This window comes from Lissotriton vulgaris, chromosome 12 (genome assembly GCF_964263255.1).
Source record: "Lissotriton vulgaris chromosome 12, aLisVul1.2, whole genome shotgun sequence".
Lineage (NCBI taxonomy): Eukaryota > Metazoa > Chordata > Amphibia > Caudata > Salamandridae > Lissotriton > Lissotriton vulgaris.
The window spans coordinates 33407008-33434260 of NC_141700.1; the positions used below are offsets into that span (position 1 = coordinate 33407008).

General features: G+C 44.3%; 1 protein-coding gene across 8 annotated transcripts in view; it reads left to right on the top strand.

Moving 5' to 3' along the window:
* Positions 1 to 27253, top strand: part of LOC147673145 (uncharacterized) — a 265735-nt gene that overhangs the window by 183589 nt on the left and 54893 nt on the right. For 4 of the 8 annotated variants that reach the window (XM_086946893.1, XM_086946895.1, XM_086946894.1 and 1 more), the window contains exons 15-16: positions 4357 to 4439; positions 22695 to 22807. In XM_086946893.1, coding sequence (XP_086803019.1) covers positions 4357 to 4439; positions 22695 to 22807 — 196 coding nt within the window. The remainder of the gene's footprint in view (positions 1 to 4356; positions 4440 to 22694; positions 22808 to 27253) is intronic. The other 4 variants (XR_015302602.1, XR_015302604.1, XR_015302601.1 and 1 more) reach the window with 1 other exon arrangement.

Consider the following 27253-nt stretch of genomic DNA (forward strand, 5'->3'; position numbering starts at 1 on the left):
CAGAGACTAGGGCCTACCACAGACAGAGCCCTGCCTCCTAGCCTAGCTTTAGTTATTTTAGGAATGTTTAGCAGCAGCTGATCACTAGACCTGAGGCTACGAGTGGGAGCATATGGAACAAATTTAGTAGCCAGGTACTTTGGGCCCAATTCATTAAGGCCTTTGTGAATAATACAGCAGGCCTTAAACTTTACTCGTTGCCGAATAGGCAACCAGTGCAGTTTGTGAAGAAGTGGTTTCGAAGGGGACATAGGAGGTGCATTAAGCACTAACCTAGCTGCTGTATTTTGTACCACCTGTAGGCGATCTAGAACCTCTTCGTTTGCTCCTATCAGAAGTCCATTACAGTAATCAAGACGGCTGATAACAAGAGCCTGGACTAAGGTTTTTCTGTATGAGTCAGGGAGGAAAGGAAAAATCCTCCGGAGAAGACCTATTACGTGGAAACATGTTCCTACTGTAGTGGTGACATGATGTTTCATGGTCAATTCTGGTTCTAATCTGACTCCTAAATTCTTGATTACTGTTTTGGGCTCGGGAACTGGGCCCAGATCAAGAGGCCACCAGTCAGGAGACCAAAGGACCTTTACTTCCCCGAAAAGCATCACCTCCGTTTTTCCAACGTTGCATTGGAGGAAATTGGAGGACATCCACCTTGCAACTGCCTTCATCCCCTCGGAGAAAGATTGTATTATCTCCGGAGTAAGATGTTTAAACGGGAAAAGCAGCTGCGTGTCATCAGCGTATGACACTGGATGAAAACCAAAAGCTCTAGTTACATCTGCCAAGGGGGCCACATAGGTATTAAATAGGGTCGGGCTAAGGCATGAACCCTGCGGGACCCCCTTGGTGATGTCAACTTCCTCCGACCTAAAGTCACCCATGGTGACAGATTGGGTGCGGTTGGTGAGAAAGCTCTTGATCCATTCCAGTGCTGTACCGCCGATTCCACTCCCAGACAGGCGTTCGATAAGGATGTTATGAGAAATAGTATCGAACGCTGCCGATAGATTTAGCAGCACCAGGATCACAGAATAGCCTTTGTCCTGGTACAGCTTAAGATCGTCAGTTATCGACAGCAAGGCCGTTTCGGTACTATATTTTGGCCTAAAGCCTGACTGAGATGGATCGAGGCTGCCAGATTGCTCTAAATAGGTGGATAGGTGTTTATTGGAATGCTTTTCGATAAGTTTCCCTAGGAATGGTAACAGGGAAATAGGTCTGAGATTAGACAAATTAGTCCAGGGAAGAGTTGTATTCTTCCTGATAGGTCTAACGAGAGCTTTTTTCCAGCATTGAGGAACAACTCCAGATGTAAGTGAGAGGTTCACTAGCCTCTGAACGTCAGGGCCCAAAGTGCTCCCTAGTGGACCCATAAGTCTGGCAGGTAGCAAGTCTGCAGGGCTTCCACTTTTAATATCCGTGAGTAGTCTTTGGACCTCACTTAGTGATATTTCCGGAAACTCATTAAAGGAATGAGAGTTGGTAGCTTTAGTGGATGCCGTTTGTATCAAAGCAGAGTTATCTTGATTGCTTTTATCAATGTTAGTTGTCTCTATTTTCTTATAGATGGCATCAATTTTATCAGTAAAGAAGGTTGAAATACCATCACAAAGAAATTGTGAGGCCATATCAGCACTTTCGCAGGCTGAGGGCTTCAGAAAGGTATTGACAATCTGGTATAAGGTCTTAGAATCGTTACCAGCTGCCTCTAGCTGAGCGGTGATGTGGTTCTTGCGAGTGGAACGTATGGCTTTGTGATATGTATAAAGAGCCCTCTTATAGTTAGTTTTATCTCCTTCCAAGTGAGATTTTCTCCAGGTTTTCTCGAACTTCCTAACTGTTCGTTTAAGAGTACGCAAATCCTCCGAATACCAGACTTCATGTTTCTTAGTAAGACTCGTTTTAAAAGTCTTTATCGGGGCAATTTGTTGTACTGCGTCACTAATTGCTAAATCCCACTTAGAAAGGGTGCTATTTATGTCATCTGTGCTTACAACAGAAGGGGAGATATAAGTTTGTTCAAAGACAGGATTAGAAATTTTATGCCACTGCCTTCGTTTAGATGGGATGTGGACATGAGGAGTGGGTCGAGGGCCATTTATTGGCATAAAAAACTCAAGCATGAAGTGATCTGTCCAGGGATATTGTTTAGGTACCTTGCATTCGGTGCCCGGGAAATTGGTTATTATCATATCCAAAGTGTGTCCTGCTAGATGTGTAGGTCCACTATTGTTTTGTTTTAATCCCAGAAGAGAAATATCGGTCATAAAAGATTGTACCTCACTGTTATTTTTCTCCTCACTATGGATATTAAAGTCCCCAAGTAGTAAAAAGTCTTTATCAGGGCTTATATGTGGCGCTAAAGCTTCCACCAACAATTTGGACATATTTTTTAAAGGGCCAAGGATCATCGCTCAGTCCTACGCTCTTCAACATCTACATGGCCTCCCTTGCTGCCATCGTAACACAGCCTGGACTGAGCATAGAATCCTATGCCGACAACACCCAGCTCATCCTCTCCCTCATAAAGGACCCCAAAGCCACTAGACTCTGCTTCCAAGGAAGGAATGAAAGACGTCACAGCCTGGATGTGCAGCAGCTGTCTGAAGCTCAACTCAGGGAAGACAAAAGTCCTCGTCCTTTGACCCATCCCCTCGGCTTAGGACAATACCTAGTGGCCCACTGCCCTCAGCAACCCTCCACAGACTACGCCTGGGACCTCAACATCATACTCGACTCCTCTCTCACTATGAACTGCCAGATCAACACCGTCCCCTCACCTGTTTCAACACCCTCCTCATCCTTTTTCAAGACCTTTAAGTGGATCCCTCGAAGCCAGAAAGACCGTCGCCCATGCAGTTATAACAAGTAGACTGGACTACGGAAATGCCTTTTATGCTGGAATCAACAAATCCCTGCTACGCAAACTCCAGACCATCTAGAACACCGTGGCCAGACTCGTCCTTGGCATCCCACAACATGAGCACATCAGCCAACACCTGAGAGACCTCCACTGGCTCCCTGTCGAGAAGAGAGTAACCTTCAAGCTACTCACCCATGCCTACAAATCGATTCACAAAACCGGACCCAAATACCTCAACAAAAGAGCCTCCTTCCATGTACCCAAAAGAAACCTCTGCTCCGCCGACCTCGCCCTAGTAGAAACCCCACGCATCCGCAGAACCAGAACAGGTGGTAGAGCCGTCTCCTACGTCGCGGCAAGGCCTGGAACGAGCTCCCTAATTAATACTAACTCCCTGTCATTATCAGACACTCCCCTACTCTGCACACCTTCAGGAAGAACCTCAAAACCTGGCTCTTCGACTTATCTGGAGCTGCAGCTCCCCCCTCCCTCCTCCCCAATCCCCCCACCCCCAGTGCCTTGAGAAACTCACAGGTGAGTAGCACCCTTCATAATGCCCTGATTGATCGATTGATGCCCCTTGCAGGTACTATATGCTAGAAATACTGTAAATAATATTTGAGATCTTCCACCAAAGAGGAATATGTCCCTTTTGTGTTCCTTCTTATGTTTCATTATCTAGATAGTCCGTGGGAGACATTCAGCAATGTCATAAAAGACCCTCAATACATTATAAAAATTAGGCAGCATTGTTAAATAAACCCTTTCAATATCCTTCCCTTAAAAAATGAAAACCTCTGTAAATAGTAGAGCCTCATATAAAGAAAATCTACACTGTCCTCTCAAGTCAGCACAGTGACAGCTGATCCCTTGGTTCTTTCCCTGAATATGGGGCTAATACCGGTTATCTGTTTTACCTTTATTTTTTTCTGAAGGTTTTTGGCTTCATAAATTTTTACCTACAGCTTAGATTTCTTCTTGTAAATTATGTTTTGGATTGCGCAGAACACCTTCTCCACTTTCTGATTTAATATCACTCTTTCTCTTGGGGATTTATGTCAAAGACCTACATATGAAACAGAACTGTGGGATGCTACTCTAAAGGCACATCAGTGCTTGCTCTCGATCAAAGTATAGCCCTAGCAACATATTTAAAGGTATTGCTGCTTTGTACCCTTCGCCAACCTAGTCTCATTCTCAAACTGAACCACCTACTTACTCACCAGTGTAATTCTTAATTTCCCAGTGCTGCTGTTCCTTTGTGTATTTCCCAATCTTTTTATGCATGTTGCACCCCACACTTTCTGAGAAACAAGTTTCATGCATTCACTATCCTTCTTTTGAACAGGTATATCCTAATCTTATTTACGTAATATTATATAGCATAGCACTTGAGTACTTTCATGGTTAAGAGTGCTGATATTGTTTCTTATCCTTTTTGATTGTACTATTAGTTGTTCTTTATGATTTTAACTTTGGTAACATTTTAGCCGTCATCACGATCAGTGATGGGGATGAGCAGTCAAGCGGTACTTTGGACAAAAAGCCAAGTGGACGAAAAGTTGTAAGAAAGGTGAGATAAACACAATTTTTCTTTCTTTGCAGTTATTAGTTTTTTTTTAGGTGTCCTGCTAGGCAGTGTAAGTTATCTGTTTATGGAAAATCTATTGTGGGCTTGTCAAAAATGTACAGTTAATTTACAGCCTACCCACTCTTTACCCATTGCTTGCCTTTAATTTTACTCCCATATGCTTGCTTCTTATTCTATGGCTTGCCATCCGCTTCTTGTGTTTTTCCTTCCCCTAGGCATAGCCTTATTGTCATCCGTTTTATTGGCTGAATTGTATCTTTCTGCTGCTCACTTTTAGGGAACTTCTTTTTTCTTTTTGGGTAAGCATTCTGTGAGACCGCATGTGTTTTCCAGCTCTCTCCCCCACGTGATTCTCCCCTGCCAAATACTCATCATGCTGTATCGATCTCTCCTGTGCGGTTCTCCCACTGCCAACATTTTCCATGCTTGAGATGCTCTCTCCCATGTATTCGTCCCCCTGCCCCTCTGTATTACTCATTCCCTTGTGTTCTGCTTTCATCTCCTGTCTTAATCTGTATTTTAACTTCACCCCCAATTTGGAAAGGAAGGGGACCCCTACTTCTAATGTTGTCACTACTAGTAGGGAATAAATTAAACTATTTTTTGAAAGAACGAACAGTAGTGAACATGGTCATTAAGCCAAAAAACCCAAGGAAAACAAACTCATTAAATGAGTATTGTGACATGTAAGCAAAATTGATAGAAACAAGTCATGCTGTTTATATTCAAAATAGTATTTGTGATTTATTTAAATATTTTCTTCATTTTTGTTAAGATTTTCATTTATAAAAGTACCTATAAACCATTAAAAAATCAATGACCTACATTTTGTGATTCCAGAGAAATATCTAAACATAATCAAACACAGAAGAAAAAAAGGGGGGGGGGATAGAAAACAACACAAATGACTATGGTGATAATTCGGGCTAGTGGAGTAAGCAAAGCGGTGGATGGAGACTCCGTTTTATTGGCTGAATTGTATCTTTCTGCTGCTCACTTTTAGGGAACTTTTTTCCTTTTTGGGTAAGCATTCTGTGAGACCGCATGTGTTTTCCAGCTCTCTCCCCCACGTGATTCTCCCCTGCCAAATACTCATCATGCTGTATCGCTCTCTCCTGTGCGGTTCTCCCACTGCCAACATTTTCCATGCTTGAGATGCTCTCTCCCATGTATTCGTTCCCCTGCCCCTCTGTATTACTCATTCCCTTGTGTTCTGCTTTCATCTCCTGTCTTAATCTGTATTTTAACTTCACCCCCTCCACTCACTCGCGTTGACCCTTCTCATTAGTCCCCTCTCCACCACAGTGATCCCTTGTTTTTTTTGTTTTTTTTTTAATCAATCTTTTTGGAAGTCAGGCACCAATTTGCTACTGCCTCTCTGCCTTCCAAAAAAGTGTTTTTATTTATTTATTTTTTATATTTCTTTTTATTGAAAAAAAAAGAAAGAAAAAAACAAGCAAGGCATGTACAAAACATAGGAATGTGAGGACTCTACGAGTGTTGAGCATCATATCATCAAACGTTACAATAAACAATGTATTGACGATGGAAGGGGGGAGGAGAAGAGCACACAGAAATCTCACGAAAATTATCAGTAACAATAAGGGTTCAGGGGGAAAGCGGGACATCAAGGACCGCAGCCACAGGTGGTACGCAGATGTCCCCTCTATATCGATTCCAAGGACCCCACACTTTATGCCATTTCCGGGGGCGACCCCGAGCCAAGTACACCGTTTTCTCCCTAAACATGCACCAATCCATGCCTTCTACCCACAGCTCAAGACCTTAGGGGGTAAACCTAAGGCTCATTCCACCAGGGGCAAAGGTGTTACGACGGCTTTGCTCCGTAATGTTCCTATTGCAGAAATCTGCAAGGCGGCCACTTGGAAGTCGGTCCATACCTTTGCTAAGCATTACTGCCTGGACACTGATGCCAGGGCAGACGCTCAGGTTGGGCAGGCTTCGCTGCGAAATCTGTTCGCACAATAGTGGTGTTATTTCTCGTATCTCCACCACCACTTTGGTGTGGGGATGGGCTTGCCATTCTATTCACTAGATTATGACTATACACAGAGATCCCCTACTACAGAAGAAGTAGTTTCTGTCCTGTAACTCCAGTTCTGTAGTAGGGGAATCTCTGTTCTAGTCATAAGCGCCCGCCCTCCTCCCCGGTGGAGAGAGATATTAATGTAAGGAATGCTATAGGTCTGACGTGTTACGCCTTCAAAAAGAACTGAAAGTAAAAGGGACCTGCAGTGCATTCTGGGATACTGTGAAGTTCTGAAAAGTTCTCTGAATGGCACAGTATCCTGTTCTGAGCCACATAATGGCAGTCTATGGGGCTTGTCTGTCCATTTCTTCCTCTCTATCATTCCAGAGGGGTTTTGCTGCTGAGGCAAGGGAAATCTGGACAGGTTTTGCTGTTTGTGCATTATTGGTGGAATTTCTAGTTGAAGTACTGGACAGTGCAGCCTGGTTTTATAGGCTGCATTATCCGTCTTTAATTCTCTCAAGTGTCTGTACAGTTCTGCATTTTTCGACACCTAAGAGATTATTTTTGATTGCTCCGGGGTCCACGCACATGGGCGGGACTATTCACTAGATTATGACTATAACAGAGATACCCCTACTACAGAACTGGAGTTACAGGACAGAAACTACTCCTTTCTTGTACACCAGGGAAATGGTACTATCAGGCATATGGCCATCCAAGATACGATTCTCTAACGGGGTATACTCCGGTATCGCCTCCCCTTCCAAGAAAACAGACATTAGCGCATGCCGGATCTGAGCATAACGGAAGTGTTCCGTCCCTCCCAATTCAAACTCGGTCTGCAAGGTTGCGAACGATTTCACCTGTCCCTTCACCCATAGGTCTCCCACCTTGGAGATGCCAATGAGATCCCACTTGTCGAACCCTTTAGTGTTCCACAGTTTACCAAACTTATCGGAGCCGAAAAGCGGGGTAGCCAAAGTAAGACAGTCCTTCCACCCTAACGAAATGGTAGCGTCGCGCCAGATCCGCACAGCCGTCTTGGTTGGCCCCGTCAAAGTCCTTTCCACAAATTTAGTGTACAACGCTCTATAATAATTGCCCCCAGGAAGTATCCACCTATCCATGGCACGGCGAAACCAGGGTTTAACTCGGGGCCATACATACTGTGATTGATGGCGCCCAACTGCGAAGCCCAATAATATTTCTTAATATCAGGGAGAGCAATGCCCCCATCATACCAAGGGAGCGTTAATTTAGCAAGCGCAATCCGCGGTCTTCCGTCCCACAACAGTTTCCTTTGTAGACCCTCCACCACACGAAAATAACTAGCTGGGACGATATCAAGCGTGTTCTGAACGGCATACAGAAAACAAGGGAGCGACATCATTTTAAAAAGGGCCGCCTGCCCAAGCATCGACAACGGGAGTTTCCCCCAGCTCGCAACCTCTCGCTTCAGCCGAGTCAAAGGAGGGAGAGCATTCCTTTCGTATCGTCCATCGAAACATAAATTCTGAGATACTTGAACCCCTCTTGTGCTATTTGAATAGGACAGTTACCCAGTAGGATCGGTATCTCACCACTAAGAACGTACAGATAGGATTTCGCCCAGTTAATGACCAAGCCAGCGTTTCTACCCAAGGAGGTCAGAACATCACAAAGCACTACCAAAGATTTCCTGGGGGAGATCAAATACACCAGGATGTAGTCCGCATATAAGGAAATACGATCTTCAAACTGTGGAGACCACTTAATATCCTTCATCGAGGGTTCCCAACGGATCCAAGCCGCGAGAGGCTCAAGGGCCAACGCGAATAAAAGAGGAGACAGAGGGCAACCCTGGCGAGTATCCCGCCCAAGACAAAATGGCTCAGAGACGCGACCATTAACCACTATCTGGGCAAGCGGGTCTGTATAGAGAAGACGAACACAGCTGATGAAAACGAAACCAAATTTAGCCAGCACCACCAACAGATACGGCCATTCAATAGTATCAAACGCCATTGTGGCATCTAATGATGCCAAAATGTCCGATTCACACAGCCTCGAGGCCCTCGCAAGAGCCCCGTGCAGGCGTCTAAGGTTCAACGCCGTATTCCTGTGCTGGATAAAGCCAGATTGATCCGGGTAAACCAGATCACTAATAACCTTGATTAATCTATTAGCCAACAACTTAGCAAGAATCTTAGGTTCAGAATTTAATAATGAGATCAGCCGATACAAAGCACACTTATTCCTCGATTTCCCCTCCTTATGAATTACCACAATCGACGCCAATCTCTGATCACGGGTAGGAGACCACGATCACGGGATTCCAGGAACATGTCTCTCAAATACGGAGCAATCCTATCCGGGCGAAGCTTGTAAAGCTCAAATGGGAGACCGTTGTGATCCATCGCCTTACCAGAGTTCAGGGAGCGCATTGCTAACGCTACCTCATCTGTAGTGATCTTACCGCCCATAAGGTCTCGGTCAGCCTCAGACAGGCACGGGAGTGCAATATCTCGCAACAAGAAGCATGAGTCCTCCTCCGTTCTATCCGACACGGAAGAGTGCTCCGAGGGAAAGTGATCAGCGAAGCATGCCACTATCTCCTGCGGGTTGGTGACCAGGACCCCACTCTCTGTCTCAATTTCCGGTACAAAACGACCAGCTCTATCTTTCCTGTCCAACCATGCTATGAATTTGCCGGCCTTGTCCCCAACGTCCTATAGATGCCCCTGTTGTTCCGACTAAGGGCCTTCGCACCATCCGTTACCAACGTTCTATTTTCCAGCTGCTTCAATTGCAGGACATGCAATGTAGAGTGGGTAATCTCTTGCTCCAGTTCCAATTCCAAATCAGCTTATTCCGTCTCTTTCCTCACCACGTCCTCTTCTTTTTTAACACCAGTAATTAAAGAGAGAGCTTGACCCCTAAGTACTGTCTTGAAAGCCTCCCATAGCGATATCGAGGAAGAAACAGAACCCTCATTTTCCCAGAAATAATGTTCCAAAGCCTTTATAAGTGCACTGTGAGCCTTGAGATTACGAAGATACCAAGGGTTAATAGGAGCTATTCTTCCCTCAGAGCCCGGCGCCAGTTCGAACCGAAACCAAAGCGGAGAGTGATCGGAAATACAGCGAGCTATACGTCTGACCTCCGCAACATAGGATGCCTGTGGAGAAGTGTGGCTCACCGATTAGTGTGGCAGCCGGTGGAGAAGTGTGGCTCACCGATTAGAGCGGCAGACGCTGAGGCAGAGGTCTGGCCCTGGATCAGGGTTCAATTCCTGACGCAGCAGAGTCTTGGGCTCAATGTCCACGGACTTGATAATTCTTGCCTAGGTGCCTACTCTAATCATGGGTCCCACTCTGCAACTCTGGGCAATAGCTTGCTTAATCTCCACAACTGCCCCGAAAGCGCTAGGATGCCTGGCCTCACCTCGGAGGTGCCCAGTAAGGGGCATCTCACAGGGAAAGCCAGGAAGGGTTCCACAGCGGTATACAGCGCCAAGATACCTTCTAGGTGTTAGTGCGCTTTACAAGTATACACACATTTACATTTACATTACATTTACTAAGACATAATCTTTCCTTGAGAGACTACCGTGGGCACCCGAAAGAAAGGTATACTGCTGCTGAGTAGTGTGGAGCAATCTCCAGCAGTCCACCATCCAGATCGTGTCAAAGTCAGGCAGCCAGCCATGAGCCCTCCCGAGATCTCTAGGTGGATGCCTATCCAACACACCAGACACCACTGCATTAAAATTGCCACCCAGTATCAGAAACCCCCCAGGGAGATAGAGTAAAACCCGTCCCAGATCAGCAAAGGTAGTAGACTGCAGGCCAGGAGGAACATAAACAGACACCAGGGAAAGTGTGCGACCCTCCCACCGTCCCGATACAGCCACATAGCGCTCTCTCTCATCGAGGACCGTTGACTCAACCTCGAACGGAAAAGAATTCTTAATGAGGATTCCAACCCCACGGGACCCAGATGAAAACCCAGCATGAGTCACCAAACGATATCCCTTTATATTCATGGCATGGCATGTATTACCAACTAAGTGGGTTTCTTGAAGTAAAACCACATCCGGAGAGGTCAGTTTCAGGAGTTGCAACACCACCCCACGTTTAATATTATCGCTCAACCCATTAACATTCCAGCTCATCAACCTCAACCCCCTACCCCCATCATAAAACAGAAAGACAACCCACCCTCCATCCGAGTCCAGCACATCAATACAAGTGTCTTGCAATATAAGGCCTTGCTGAAGAACGAAACTGAAAACCAGCACCCCCCACCCAAACAGCCCGTTACAACACCCCCCACACTGCACCCCTGCTTCTGACTATAGGGCCACCCCAACTCGCAGTGTGCCTGTCGCCCCCACATCTAAACTAAACTACAAAAAGTTAGGCTGAGGAGGAGAGAGACCCCTCGATGGCCCAGTAACCCCCCCATACCATCTGCGTAAAAGTGCACATATAGACTAGAACCACCACAGTATGAAATACCCTAGCGTCCCCAGGAACCAAACAAATGATCATTCCTGCTCCACAGTCGGACAGTTACGGACCCATTTCCCTGCTCCCCTACCCGGTTAAAATACTGGAGCGGGCAGTGGGTGGGTCACTCTCCGGCTTCCTGGAGGAAAACCAGAGGCTGGACAGAGATCAGTTTGGCTTCCGCCCAGCACATGGGATGGAGTCCGTGCTGACTCTGATGCTGGACAAACTGAGAATGCGGGCCGACAGATGGAATGTCACGGTGTTAGTGCTTCTCGATATGTCGGCCGCATTCGATACGTTTAACCACTCTATTCTGCTAGGAAGGCTCGAGAGTATGGGGGTGCGGGGATGTGCACTAAAATGGATGCGGTCCTACCTCTCAGGACGACAGCAGGTGGTCACATTGGCACCCTTCTCTGCTAACAAAACGGCAATAGATCATGGGGTCCCTCAGGGGTCGGCCATCAGCCCCATTCTATTTAATGTATACCTACAGCCGCTCCTCCCTCTCATTAAATCATTTGGGGTAGAGGTAGTTACCTACGCAGACGACACGCAGCTGGCGTTCTCCCTGGAAGGGAAACACGCAGTCACAATGGACACATTCCAGGAATGTATGCGCCATACAGCCAGGTGGCTCAGGAAGAATTCCTTACAGTTCAATGGGGAGAAAACAGAGGTGCTGTATTGTGCCCCAGCAGGATTAACTAAGCACCTACCGAGGGAATTTAGACTTACCCTGGAGGAGGAGCCAGTGCCCCCGTCTGACACTTTAAGAAATGTAGGGGTCTTGCTTGATAAAAATCTACAAATGGAGTCACAGGCCAATAGGATAGCTGACGTGTGTTTCGGTCTCCTACGGATGCTGCGCCGGCTCCTCCTGATCATGCCAGACTACAAACGGTCGCTGGTGGTGAGGAGCATTGTCCAGAGCAGGCTGGACTATTGCAACTCGTTATATCTGGGGTCACCTCAGTTTGTCATTGACAGGCTGCAGAGAGTGCAGTCGGCAGCGGCAAAGCTGGCACTAAAACGAAATAGCCGTGCCTCATCACACCAAGCCCTACGGGATCTGCACTGGCTGCCGATCAAGGAGAGGGTACTATTCAAGTCTCTGTGCATGGTATTCAAAGCAACGCATGAACAAGGCCCAGTCCCGCTGCACGGGTGTTTCTCCTGGTACCTGCCACAGAGGCAACTCTGATCGGCTGGTGCAGGTCTGCTGGAAGTCCCAAGAGTCAAGCGGGCAAGGCTGGGGGGCAGGGCCTTCCAGGTGGTTGCGGCGTGCCTGTGGAATGAACTTCCCCTGAGCATCAGACGGAGTCAGTCCCTTATGAGTTTCAGGCGCAGCCTGAAAACTTGGCTCTTCCCGCCGACTTGTTAGTGCTTCCCTGCGCCCATGATTCTTCTTCATCTGAGTCTGATATTGTAAAATCTAAAGCGCCAGGATACCCGTAGGTTGACCGTATGCGCGGTATAAAACCTTCATACAATACAATACACAGTTCTTCCCTCAGTCTCATCAGAATGTCTCTCCAGACCTTGCTGGGCCGGCAAAGTATCCAACCAATCGGCCACCACTTCGGGCTTATCAAAGAAATAGGTCCGCTCGTCATGTTCGATCCTCAACTTGGCCGGAAAAAGCATGGCATATTTGAGTCCCAGGTCACAAAGTCACTTCTTCACCCCCAGAAAACCGAGTCTTTGTTTTTGGACCGCTTGAGTGAAGTCCCGATAAAAGTTGATAGTTGAGTTCTCGAACTTCAAGGGCCCACCCGCTCGAGAGGCCTGGAGGATAGAGTCTCTGTCTCGAAAGTTAAAGATCCGCGCTATAAGAGGCCTCGGCGGGCGCCCACTTTTGGTCTTCCACCAGGGATCCTGTGGCACGCTCCACAGTAGAGAACTTGCTCAGTCCCTTGGGCTTTAGCTGGTTGATGATAAGGTCTTCCACGAAAAGGTCGGCCGCTTGATCCTCTGCCTTTTCCGGAACTCCAATTATACGGACATTATTTCTTCGGGCCCTCTCTTCAAAATCCTCAAGGCGACGAGCCACAATGTAATTCGAGGCCCTCCGGTTTCTGACCTCGGTCTGCAACTCAACGACATCTTCCGTTAAACTTGATGTCTTTATGTCAAACGATTTGACCTTCTCTTTGTAAGGTCTGTGCGAATCAGATTCACATCAATGGCCTCTGTGTCTAACATGTGTGGCCAGGTCTCCATTTGCTTCCCGAGGGATGACCTAATGCCGTCAATGGCGGTCATAACGTCCTGCAATGTCAGTTCGAGGTCGAGGAATCCTTCGACTCTTCCAGCGACCTACCCGGTCCACTGGGCGACCCTTTAACTTGGGCATATCGATCCATGACATTGGATTGGGTATATCCACCCCTTCTGGTGGTTTTCAACTTCTGCTTGTCCCCTTCCGATTTGCTCGCCATTTCAGGACAATCTCAAGTCGATGCCCAGCTCAGGTGAAGGGGGAACAAGTCTCCGGTCTAGCAAGCCATAGATAGTATCTATCTTCCAGGATATTCGCCCAATGTCTCTTTTCCGCTCCGAAGTAGAGAGGCGCAAGCACAAAATGCCCCCACGCACTTGAATTAGCCCAAAGAAAGGACGGCGTGTCCCCAGGCTAAAGTCCGACACATCATATATTGTCTGAAACCCTCAGGCACCAACAGGAATACGAGCTGCCGCAATGAAGCATCTCCCGACTCAAAACCAGTCCAAGAGCCAAAATCGGAAGTGGGACTGGACCGGTCGCTCCCGCGAACCTGTGCTGATGTTGTTCAATTACACCTCGGGCACCATGCCTACTCAAGCGCCGGGCATCCAGGAGGTGTAGGCCGCAGTCTTCTCCACACCACAACTCCGGCCCCCAGGGTCCGATCGAGACGCAGTTTTCAGCTTTCACTTCTGCCGTGATTCATCTACACGGACACTCAACCGCAAACAGGATCAGTGACAGGATATATGCGGGAGGGTACAAGGGTCTTGGGAGCCATTTAGCTCACGCGGCCATCTTGGATGCGCGCAAAGCTCCTCCTCTCATTTATTTATTTATTTTAAACCGATCCATCTTGGTTCGGTAAATTAAAAAAACATGGCATCCGTGTTATTTGTTGGTACGGAATATGTGGTGATGCATGTGTGAATACAGGTCATTGCGCATGCCTACGGAATGACGCGGTCACCACCTGCACCGTTAAAAAAAAATATATCTATATATATTTGCATGATCTATAGCATTGACGACAAGATGACTGATTGTGTTTAACCCAGATGTCTACCTCCCTTTATAGTCTAGTACCTCTAATTATTCTTATACCCTAGTATGTCCACATATACCATTCTACCTTGTCCCTTGCTACGTTCTTATGCATTTCAACAGTACCCTGACTGTACCCTAGAACCTCTCCTTTTTCCCTAGTACCTCTAGCTTTGCCTCTGCCCCAGCACCTCTTCATCTAATGTTACCTCTTCCTCTACTCTGTCTTCCTCTATCCGTTATGCTTGTTCTCTTTTATCATTACATATTTTCTTGTCCATTGTTGCTGGTGTGATTGATGTCAAATTTGCCCTTGTTATTTGACTAGGAGGTTGTTTTTTTCCCTTTTGGGGGAATTAGCCAAACTTGACCATCACCATCCTGAACGATTCCTCTTCATGGTCTCCAGCTCAGTCTTTGGAATATAAATCGGGTACTAAGTAGATCAATAAGTTCACTATTCGAGCCCGTGCAATCCTATTGTCCTAAAGAGCATTAATGGAAGATTGTCTCTTGGGCGTGTAATCTACAGATGCATGGAACTGCTCCATATAAACGTATATTTTGTGGAGTGGTAAATACAAATTATAGAAGATTGGCAGATAGGAGGCCTGCTGACATCATTACATAGAGGTCTGTACGGCAAACTTTCTGTAGTTGTCTCCATTTGTCTGCAATGTTCAGTGAGCTGACATGCATAGAAGCAGCAACAGGCGTGTTGGTAATACCATAGTAATCCAATATTATTAGATATATTCCTGAAATGTGTTATTGATATCTAGCCTCACTTACCAGAAATTATTAATTTCAATGTGGGAAACTCACTTTTTCACATTCCCATACTTATTAAATGAGAACGATGTTTATGAGAGGTGTGAAAACAATTGTTCTAATTCTAAAGCTGATGAGTTAAGATATTACATGCCCCACTCTTGAACATAGCCAAATCCCTTGTTTGAATTTAGGGCATATATAATTTGTTAAGCAAACAGTTGGTTGGTTTTCAGCATGTCTTGCCTGTCCTCCCTCTGAAAGTGTTTCCACAGTGGATAAGTGTGTCTTAACATATATGAAAAATTATGTTTCACTCCCTTATTTTAAGATACCGTATTTTCCGGCGTATAAGACGACCCGGCGTATAAGACGACCCCCTACTTTGCCAGAAAAATTTTAGGTTTTGTGCTGTACTCGCCGTATAAGACGACCCCCCACTTCCAGCGCAGCATAGCCATTCCGAGAATGTACTGGTATTTTGAACTTACCGTATTAGTCTAGTCCTCCTCCCTGTGGGTGAGCAGTAAGGCTTTATCAGTGGGCAGTGGGTACCTATAAGCGTTTATTTTACAAACTCAAAGACTGAACGCAAACAAATTGGTTGTATAAACAATCTTGCTTTACTCGGAATATTTTTATTTAAAACCATATCAAAAACTGTCACTTCTGAATATACCGGTACGGTACGGCAAACATAAATTAGTGCATGAAACAGTGCAAGTGGATTAAACGTTCCATAACTTCCCATAAATCCAAGCGATTTCTACAGGATTTACAACGTTCCCTTTAAAAGCCTTCAAAATCCTCCTCTTCGTCATCTGATCTCATAAGTAAGTCAATGAGATCTTGTGGTACATCTGTAAGGCAGTCATCGTATGGATCTTGTACCAATTCCGTATCAGATGATGTGGTCTCTTCTTCGGCATCCTCTTCACCTTCCCACAGATAGTCGTCCTCCATACCATCTAATGAATTTGATATGCCACACTTCTTGAAAGACTTTATTACAGTCTCTGCATCGATGTCGTTCCAGGCCTTTATAACAAAGGTGCACAAAACATCCAACTGTGGAGCACGCATGTTTCCTCCTTTTGTGAACGTTTTTTCACCGCTAACCATCCACTCATTCCACTGTTCTCGGATGCGATCTTTAAATGGCTTGTTTAGGCACACATCCAGTGGCTGCACCAACGATGTCAGTCCTCCAGGTATAACTGCAGCATCCGTTTTTAGTCTTGCCAGCCTTTGCTTGGTGCTGGGAGTTAAATGAGCCCTGAACATATCCCACACCAGTAGACTACGCCTTTGTAGAAGTCCACCTGGTCGCCTGCTCCATACGTTATCAAGCCATAGCTTTACCCCTTCTTCATCCATCCATCCTTTCTCATTCACATGCACAAAACAACCAACAGGAAACTTGAGTTTCGGCATTGTTTTTCTTTTAAAAATAACCATTGGTCTCAGTTTGCCACCATCAGCTGTGCATGCAAGTACCACTGTGAAACTGGACTTCTCATGTCCTGTTGTTTTTATTAAAATTGTCTTTTCGCCTTTTTGGTGGACAGTTTTGTTGGCAATCATATCAAAATTCATTGGAGTTTCATCCATGTTTCCGATGCTACTTAGCGCATAGACATGTTCATTGCGCAGCCTAATAACGTAGCGATGGAAGCTATGCATTTTGGCATCAAGATCCGCAGGTAATTTCTGGGCAATTTTTGTCTTTTGCCGCAATACCAGATTATGCCTTCCCAAGAATCTGGTACACCAGGATACAGTGGCCTTTAATCTGTGGCTGAGATCTGGATTAGATTTGGCCCACTGAAGTGCAACCAATCGGATTTTATTTCGGGTCACGACATACCCGCTTTGCCGATGCTCGGCCACCATGTCTGCTACATGCTTTTCCAGTTCTGGCCAATGTGGGGTGCCTCTTCTTAGTGCACACTTGCCCCTTGGCATACTCCGTAATGCTTGCTCATTTGCTCTCCAGGCCCGAACCATCTTTTCTGTCACTCCATATTGTCTAGCAGCAGCACAGTTATTATGTTCCGTGGCAAAAGCCACAACTTTAAGTTTGTAACTGGCTTCATATTTCCTTCTTCTTGCCACTGCTGGAGCCTTGCTGAGTTCTTGACTGCCAGCCATTTGCACTGGATGCGCTGCTGGAGCCTTGCCGGGTTCTTCGCTGCCTGCCATTTGCACGGAATGTGCTGCAGGAGCCTTGCCGGGTTCTTCGTTGTCTGCCATTTGCACGGAATGTGGTGCTGGAGCCTTGCCGGGTTCTTGACTGTCAGCCATTTGCACTTGATGTACTGGTGCTGTACAGTATGAACAGGTGCAGAGACTGTCTTCAACACCACACGTACGGTACGGCAAATACGCTATCTGGTCACGAGACTGCCTTTCCTCTTCGCAACAACCAGCCAATCACGGCAAGTGCTCTACTGCCTTCGGTAACATTCGGGAACATTCTACAGTCCCCTTTCTATGCCACGCCCATGTCAAGGGGAGAGGTGCGCGTGCCAAAACGTGCCAAACGTGTCAACACACTGGGCGCTGCCATCTTCGGCGCTGGCTGCCCATTACCATGTACCGTGTTTCGGACGTCCTGCTGCCTCGTCCTGCTGCCTCGTCTGCCTGGGGATGTGCAAGCGGTTGGAGGCGCGTGTACAGCGGCAGCGGCAGTCGAGGTAAGACTCATGGCGCCATTTGCTCGCTTGTGAAGCGGTTTGACACCTTCGAGTGAAGTCCTTGCTATGAAAAAAACGCTCGCTTTCGATACTTCATGGCGCGGGGCCTGGGTGTGGACGTTGCCAGGGTCGGTGGCTGTATTTTTTGACATAAGGTGTGTTGTTTCTTGTTATTTCCTATTGTGAAGCGGTCTGACACCTTCGAGTGAAGTCCTCGCTATGACAAAAAAACGCTCGCTTTCGATACTTGCACAATTCATGGCGCGGGGCCTGGGTGTGGACGTTGCCAGGGTCGGTGGCTGTATTTTTTGACATAAGGTGTGTTGTTTCTTGTTATTTCCTATTGTGAAGCGGTCTGACACCTTCGAGTGAAGTCCTCGCTATGACAAAAAAACGCTCGCTTTCGATACTTGCACAATTCATGGCGCGGGGCCTGGGTGTGGACGTTGCCAGGGTCGGTGGCTGTATTTTTTGACATAAGGTGTGTTGTTTCTTGTTATTTCCTATTGTGAAGCGGTCTGACACCTTCGAGTGAAGTCCTCGCTATGAAAAAGCGCATGAAAACATACCATAAAATTTTGTACCCGGCGTATAAGACGACCCCCGACTTTCCAGAAAATTTTAAGGGGTTAAAAAGTCGTCTTATACGCCGGAAAATACGGTAGTTGAATAAAAGATTTTATATCTCTAGAACACTAATTTATTTTTCCTTTAATTGTTTGGGGTCACCGTTCGACATTTACTGGTCAAATTTATTCAGATGAATGTGCGATTTTCAAGAGGCGTTCAGATGAAATCTCTCCTAGGAATGTCATGACAAAATGCAGCTGAATTTTAGGGATTTTCCCAAATACATATTTTGTAAAAAGTCAGTTTCTAGAGAATGTCCTATGGAGTATCTCCTGAAAGAACCCAAAGATGTATGGAGCGTGACAGTCCCCATAACACTATTTCTCTGTTGTGGGACAGTGTAGCAGAAAATTATGCTCAAAGTACAGACATTGGGTGCAGAGTAGAACAAAACCTCTGCACCAAAGTCCAACATAGTACTCTCTCATTCATTGTATTACAGCCAACAGAATGTTAATTGTAAATCCTGTACCAGCACAAGCAGCATCACTTTTTCATGCAGTCCCAGGTGATGTATTTGTGTCACAGTTTAGCATTTGTGAAGGTTACTTCATATTTGTGCAGGTTTGAGGCCAGAGTATCTTTCTGCTCACTTTGCCATGGTGAGTTGATAATATATAGTTGGTGCTTAGTATGGCAGATGAGCAGCTTATCATGGCAGACATGCTTCTCGTGGTTCAAAAGGTACTTTATCATTTGGCTAGGATCTTGCTCGCAGTGGCAGGTTGCTGGTCAGCGTGCCCAGCTGCCGTTCAGTATGTCACTGTATTGCACCATACATCGAGGAGCTGCTAAATTAGTGTTTCTCATTAAGTCCGGATGTGGTGAAATATGGAAGGGCTCATCAGTGCACCTGGGGTCCCATTGAAAAGGACAGGGGTAGTGACTGGGTCCTGCAAGTGGCACCTTTGTGCTGGACTCTTCGTCCATCCTTTCCATATCCCCAAACTTAAGACTCTGGCCTGATGTCCTGTGAAGTCGGTGACTACTATGGTCTTCTGTGTGTAGCTAATCAGAGGTGTGTTGTTGGTTCTCATGGTCAAGCTTATTCCTGTTCCTGGACATCAAACCCAGGGAGCACATACAATCCGTTTTGAAATGGTTTTGCAGGCTCCATTGACGCACAAAGTGAACTTCATGCTTACCCTTTACAAGGTGTATTCGAAACAGGGCTTCGCGTAAGTGCATTCAACAATTATGAAACACAAGATACGATAGATATCATGACAGGCTTGTTTGGTCTGGGCTATAGATAAAATGTTATATGAAAAAAACTAAAGCGTGGCCGCTTCTCCATTTCCTCCCTTTAGTTTCTGGTCATTGGATATGAGGATCTGGAGCTCACTCTTTGAAATTTTGAGGACAAAAAGAGAACAAGTTGCAATTGCAATTTAACTGTAAATCATGTGTGATATACATTACACTTCATAGATGTTTTCTTATTGTAATTGTTATTTGTCAGCATTATTGGGCAGTGACCATATTGACAATTAATACTGGAATATGTTAAATTTCATGTGTATTGGAATTTTGGTATCTTTCTTGCCTGTCTTACTCAACACATGCAAAACCTTTTTTTCCTCATTGACTTACCTTTTACATATCTGAATTTTGTAATTTAGCAATTATGTTCACTTACCACAAAACATTGATCCTACATGCAGTCTACCACTTGCTGTTCGAGTTCTACATAAACGTCCACCATTGCTACGCAGTTTCATGAGCATTTCTTCTTACCTGGTGAGGAAGTGAAACGAGAAAGAAACTTTTCGTCTGAAGGAAGTGCTTTTGACCAAGGGCGAGATATAAAAAGATCAAGAATTCCTTAACCTCTGACCTGGATTTTTGGATGCTAATTTGGTTTATGATCAACGCACGCTCACCAGTGAATTGGAACATATGGACATCTAAGGTCCGCAGTACTTGTTGCTATCTCCTACATTTCACAACTGCCATACAATCTCCGTGTCTGATTTTATGTTTGAGCTTAGGCCGCAGACTATGGATGAAATCGCAGTATTTAAAATTCAGGTTCTTATTGTTAAAAACATTTTTTTAAACAACTTCCCTTGACTGATTGTACTAATGGTGATATGTTACCTTTATCAGAATTTGTAGATAATGCCTGCAGGATTGCTGATCTTTGTTAAGTTTTAATAAGAGCGTATGATGACTACCAAACGCTTGTGGTGCAGAAATTGATTTGTTTCTTCGAAATCAACTTGTCAATATTGTGAAGATGAAAACGGAATATGTTTTCTGGACATTCTAAGCTCATCAGTTTGAAATGGAAAGCCTCCACTTGAAAAAGGAAAATGAATGAACTGTTACTTGGAAGATTCCAATTACTTAATTGGATTGATTGTGGAGGACTCTGTATTGAGTGCAGGAGGAGGACGTCACTTACTGCCACTGCTGACAAGTTTTGCGCCTTGCTTTAACTGGTGGCATTTTCTGTACAGTATTTTCTTTTTAATTCAAGATTGGATTTCAGTCTTAGCCACTGAAATAAAATTATTTGATAAGTTTGGCTTTTTGTGCTGGCCAAGGACCATGTTTTCTCTGCTTGCACATTTATTTAAGATTCTTGTGCTCAACAGACTTAGTCTATTCCCTTTGTACAGTACCGCATCTGTGCTGCACGAAGCAGTGCTATTCCTTGTCGGTTAATCAGATTTATATATAGAGTGCTGTCTATCGATGTAAAGTTTTACATCCATTAAAATGCCTTTTTGGGCCTCGTTCCACTTATTTGATTCTGCATTTATGAGTCTAACCTGATTTTGAAATTCAAAATGTTGCTATAAAAATGTTTCCCTTGTCCTTTAATTATGCTTTTCTTTGAGTTTGGCAAAGTATTGTACTTGGCGTGGCCATGTACAAGTCTTTAAAAATATATCCAGCAGTTGAAACAACTGATGACGCTCCATCCGTTCTTTTCTTCTTCTTTTAGTCTCCTTGCTGAGTGTGTGGTGCGTCATTGGACTGCACAGTGGTCACTGCGTGTGTGGCTGGGGAAATCACCTAGCTTCACACCAGAAGCCATTTTTACATTTGGGTTTTAATTTAATATTTTGCAGGCTTTAGAGATTAAACTGTCTAGCAAGTCCACAGATGTGGCGTTTGTTTAAGTGACTTTGTTGCTGTGATTGTTGCTGCAAACAAAATGTAGAATACACTTCTTCCTCCTTTGGATATAGGACTTGGGCGGATACGCTACCTTTTTGGCAGAGTCTAAAGTGAATCCTAAATACAAAATCGACTGCTTCTACGGCTATAATTTATTGGTATTGACGTTTGAGCTGCAGAAGGTCCTTAACCAAAGTTGCACATTTTTCATACATTAGGTCTGACATAACTTCGATATAATTCTAACTATTGCAACAATCGTCGTGTGGGCGGTTAACTAAAATAACTTGCCTGCATTAGTGGTTGATATTTCAGTGATCTAATCGCTGGCCCTAAATAGTTCCCATGCCTGCGGCATTAGTCATGGCTCCTTTAACTTCGTTTTTTAATAAGGCCATGGTGATATACCACATAGAGAAATGAAACACTTGATTTCCAAAGTACTGTGTGTTAGCATTTAATGGTGCCCTTTATGCTTGAGGCTTTACTAACTGAACTATTTGCTGGACTGAATTCTTGGCTGAAGTGTGGATTTCCAACTAATGAAGTAGAGGTTTGATGGATATAAACCAAAAGTTCTGTTTCATCAGCATGGACTATGGACTATCCGGTTTGACTCAATTTGAATCATGCCAGAAGAAATAGGATGTAAAATGGCATGTGGATTTGCGCTTTGTCTACTTCATCTTGTAGAGTTTGAATAATATGGACTTTTACACAGTGCTGCAAGTCTCATTCTTGGATTACAGTAATGCTGGCACCTTGGAAACTATATATTCAGTAAATATTTACTGTTGGACGTCATTTAAGATTTGCTGAAATGTCGGATTGCTTTACCTGCTAATCGCGTCCTTCATTGAGAGTCTGAACCCGTTCTTACTCCTTGAGCGCCCATTTTGGTTTCTGCTTGTTATTAGTAGTATTGTCTACTGTAGATATATAGAATTCTTTGTTGTTGGCAGTGGTTTTAATTTACATGGGGCCAGCCTGTTTATATTCTAAGGTCAGAAACTCAAGCTTACATATCTTGGTTACAATTTTAGCCTTCAACGCTTAAAAACATTGAATGACATAATTTTTTTTTTTTAATTGACAATGTTTCTAGATCTAATTAAAACTAGAATAATGTTCTGCTTGCTAGAATATATTACATCATTATGTGTACAAACGATTGTCGAACATGTGAAGGTGAGACACCCACAAAGAAGGCATCTATTAAACATAAACATTAACTTTTATATTTCCACTTTGCAGAAAAAGTTGAAACAGGCAGTGCCAGTTGGCACGAAACAGACCAAGAAAGAAGCAGACGTTCCGGAAGGGAGCTGCGAAACGGATGAAGAGGCAGCGAAGGAGCCTGTCAAAGTGTAAGTTAACTGGTCTCCAGTAAGGAAAGACCTCGGGAGCCTTTCAGTTAGTATTAGTTCTTGTTTCCTATAGAGACCCATCTACTCATGTTTCTTAAGGTTCCTCTCCAAGACATTATGGAAATTCTGTCTACGGGGCAGTGTACCAGAGCAAATTTTGCACAAATTAAAAATAATTTAGAAAATGGAATCCAGTGCATACTTGCAGCCACTCTCAGCTTCTAGTTCTTCTTGCACCCAAATGCTCTCCATGCTTCGGTCCTATTGTCTCTATTTTGAGACATCAGCCAGAGATGGATGGTGAGCAGCAGCTATTTCCTCAAATGTAAACACTTAGGGCCATATGTATGAACACATTTTCCCATAGGCACAGAATGGGTAAAACCCTTTGATACATCTGGCCCTTATTTTTTAGGGGTTTTATTTTTAAATTTAGGTGGAGCCGACATCCCAAATGACAGTGATCAGCCTCTGCAGCTACTGTACAGGTAATGTTTATGGGCATGTGGTACGTTCATGGTCTCACTGTAACCATCCGCATTCCTCTGCCGAAGTCATCACACTTATTGCATAAAACTCCAGAATACAAGGCACTCTCACAAACCAAAATCCCTGCTTCCAAGTAATGGTTTGGAAATGAAGAATGGGGAAACGTTTTTTTTCTGGAAAACAGCCAACCTTGGATAAAGGGATTTTGATAAGGCCTTCTTTGTCTTCAGGTTTGCCATTGGTAGCTATATAATAGTTGGCTTAAGAGCCTAAGCCTAAAAAAGAACATTTAAATTCCAAACAGATGGAAATGACAAGGAATATTTAGAGGAGCTCTTCAAATCGCTGATTAACAACCACTTTCCATAGGTAAAAACATTCTCTTCCGAGTTTACGGTGTTGTTAGATAGAGACTGGATGAGGAATGTTCCTGGATAGCAGGCCTGCCCAGGTGAGTCAGAAATGGGAATTGTAATCTAGAGAACAAGCACAAATGTTGATCATCTTAGTCCACCAACAGAATGTATGCCATGTGCATTTATATTCTGTGGTAGAGAGCTTCCCGGCTGCTTGACGGATGGCTGGATTACCTGAAATGACTTAAGGAAACTGTAAACTAGGCCTTCAGGAAATGAGCTGTCAAGTACAGCTGTTTGGGGCCAAGATGAGAGAAAAGCTGTCCTGTTGAGTGGAGTTCCCCTCTGACAGACAAAAAGGAGCCTTTATGTAATCTTCCACCAGGGTCAGAAACATACTGGGATGTGACAAAAAATTCGCACCAAGGTCTCCTAAACTACTCTGCAATTTACATTTCGACTCAAGTAGAAGAGTGAAGGCTTGAAAAAGCGCCCCTCCAATCTAGAAGCAAAGCATCCCAAAAGAAACAAGATTCTCAGTCATCGTTCATGAACTTGGCTTTCTGCTTGGAGATGAAGATCTAAACGGCTGTGGAAGACCAGCCTGCTCAACTCTCACTTATGAGGGACCTAAGTCACTGGTGTGTAGCTGGTTGTTATAACTTTCTGGAGGAAAATAACTGGGAAAGCGAGAGTCCCATTATCACATTTGTCTAGCGAGGGGCCACAAGTGAAAAGTGTGTTGTGCATTTGAAGAGTAAACATGTTTTTGCTCAACAGAGATGTAAATTCATTTAGTCTTTCAGGGTGTGTGAAGCAGTATCCTGAAGAGATCAAGTTTGTAATCTGAGTAGGCAGAAGCCTAATGTTGCTCCTTACTCATAATCCGATGCGTCATTCATGATCCGAATTTCTCTGCTTGATTTCTGCTAGTGATGTTTGAAGATCGCTTCTCATCCTCTTTCACATTTCACAACTTTAAAAAAAGCGACTTTGAGCCTTATCCAGTCGTCAATGGTTTTGTTCAAATAACTATATTGACTCTTAAGACCACCTGTCAGTGGTGCCATAGGGACAGCAAATACCAGTCCCATAATATAGCATTACTGAAGTGTGGCTCTGCATATCCGGAGTTGGCTGCCAGAACACCAGTGGGCCAGTAGACCAAAGCCTATTTGAAACGATGTGAAGGATCAGAAGTGCTTGGACGTCGACTATAAAGCCTACATCCTTTTTGCTATATCAGAGAGGTGCACCTCTTCTGGTAGTCTCCTCTGTAACAATATCAACTTGGGCACGACTGAACAGAAATAGATGTTTGCACATTCAAGAGTTACATTTAGTGTAGCATGCATCCTTGGGGTTGCTTTGGTGGGCTGTGTAATTCAGTCCCATATGGAACTGATTGGTGGTTACAGTCAGCTACTAATAGCCAGCGACACTGTGAGTAGTTGATCACCACCCTTGGCTGATGCTACTCCGATGCTGAACACCGATTTGAGAAACTGCAGTTATTGGAAATTTAGAGTATGTGTAAATTAGAAAAAGGCTAAAGCCTGAAATGCTGGGCTGTAGCAGCAGTTACAAAGTAGGATGTGTTTCCCATTGAAACCCTCCGACCTGAACTAAGCCTCTTTCACTGAAAGCTTCAGTTTCCAGTGATGTTCTTTGTTCTGTTCTGAGCTCGGTGGAAAGTAATTTGATGGTATTTTGTGGTTACTTGACCGTGATCTTCTAGGACTGGTTTTATTGCTATTTTAAGTCCAGACATAGAGTATTCGTGAAAAATGCTTGAAACTGGGCTTTTAAATGATCTAGCAGCAAGGTTTGGGCTCATGACCTCAGCACCAACTTCCAAGAGACATCCAAACAATTGGAAAAAAAAACAATTGGCAATAAATGTCTTCTACAACCTATGCACAAAGATATTTAAAGTTGTTCTCCTTATTTAATTTTTTTTTCCTGGTACAGAAATATGAGAAATATTCCTCCCCTAAGGCAAACTTCGCTTGAGTTTGAAAAACTGAGATTTTGGAGTGAGCATCTTGGAGATCGATAGCACAAACTATGCACATCTTCTGGGGTGTCCCGAGTTCTTTTAAAGATTTGAAAGGATTTCTTTTAAGAAGAATTATCCCAACAATGGTAAGCAAAACTCCAAGCTTCTAGTCTACCTTCAGAGAAGCGGTGGGAGAAACCATGGTTGATTTCCAACAGAGGTACTGGCTGTATAAGATTTTGGTTCACGAGTAGAGCTCCAGGCAGATGGATGTCCATGATGGCAGAAGAAGGCAGAGGGGACTGAACACTTCCACCATATACCAGTGGAGATCCTGTGAGATGTTTTTTCAAGCCTTCAGGTAACTAAGACCCACTCCTTGTGAGGGAGTGGTTGGCTTTTGTCTGCCAGCAGATGGTGGCCAGTTCTGATTTATTTACAGGTTGGCGGTGCCAGCAGCTTAGAAAACCCCTGTGAACTTCTGCTTTTGTCTCTAACCAGTAGCAGACCAATCTATGCTGTTTCAGCAAAAAGAAAACCACAGAAATCCATGAAAGCCTCTTGCCCTGCCTGGTACTGAAGAGGATAGGTGGTGTTGAAATCTTTCATTGAAATGAAGGCCAAGTACGAGCAGTTACATCTCCGATTTATAGGTTGTCAGTTTTCTGTAAGTAAATGCTGCAAAAAGCTACTCATGACCACCTTCTGAGCTTCTAAAGAAAGGTAAGAAAAGTGCAGCCATGCGTACCATCTCACAGAAATACACACATGGAATTCACTGGAGTCTGTGTAGCTCAGCTCCAAAATACACTGAGAGTTTAGTTGTTTATCTTTAAGATGTAACATAACCTTTTGTCTTTGGTGGGAGTTTTTTTGTGTGAAATCCACAGCCTCTCGCGCGGTTTGCGGTGGCAGCCCACGTCGATAGCTGCTACAATGGATTGGAAGAAGTGCAGTGAACTCCCAGAGTTTACTTTTTTCCGTACGCATCAATTCATTTTGCATCCTTGCTCATTGGCGAAATCATGGATGGAGATGGATTATGAATTACCAAAATGAAAATAAAAACAAAAAGCCTATTGGATACAAGGACCTTCATATAAAAGGAAAGGGTATTCAGGTAATATGCATTGAAAACTTTATTTGTAACTGTTCTACGTGACTTTCATCAACATATTTTTTAAAGATGCTAAACATATGTCAGTTGAGATGAAATTCTGTGACATCCCTGCTGTGATTAGACACCAATACTTCTTTGTAAGACGTCATGTAAAATTAAATCGGAAGGTATCCAAGGTTAAAAGATAAGACCGTAACTTGCTAAAAGAACATGGAAATCAGTAAAAATAAATGTGGGACAATAAAATGTTATGTAGAGAAATTGCGCTAATAAACACACGTTTATTAATACAGTATCACAAAATTAACCTGCTTTACAAATTGCAGGTTGCACTACATTTACACAGGGCAGCAACTCTTCTGATAGGCACCGGGGCTCTTCAATGTGATTTTGCCTCACTACATACATTTAAACCCTTGTATCCTGGTTAAATATTTTGTTATAAACAAATATACATTAAAGCGCCATGGCATAAGCCAAAT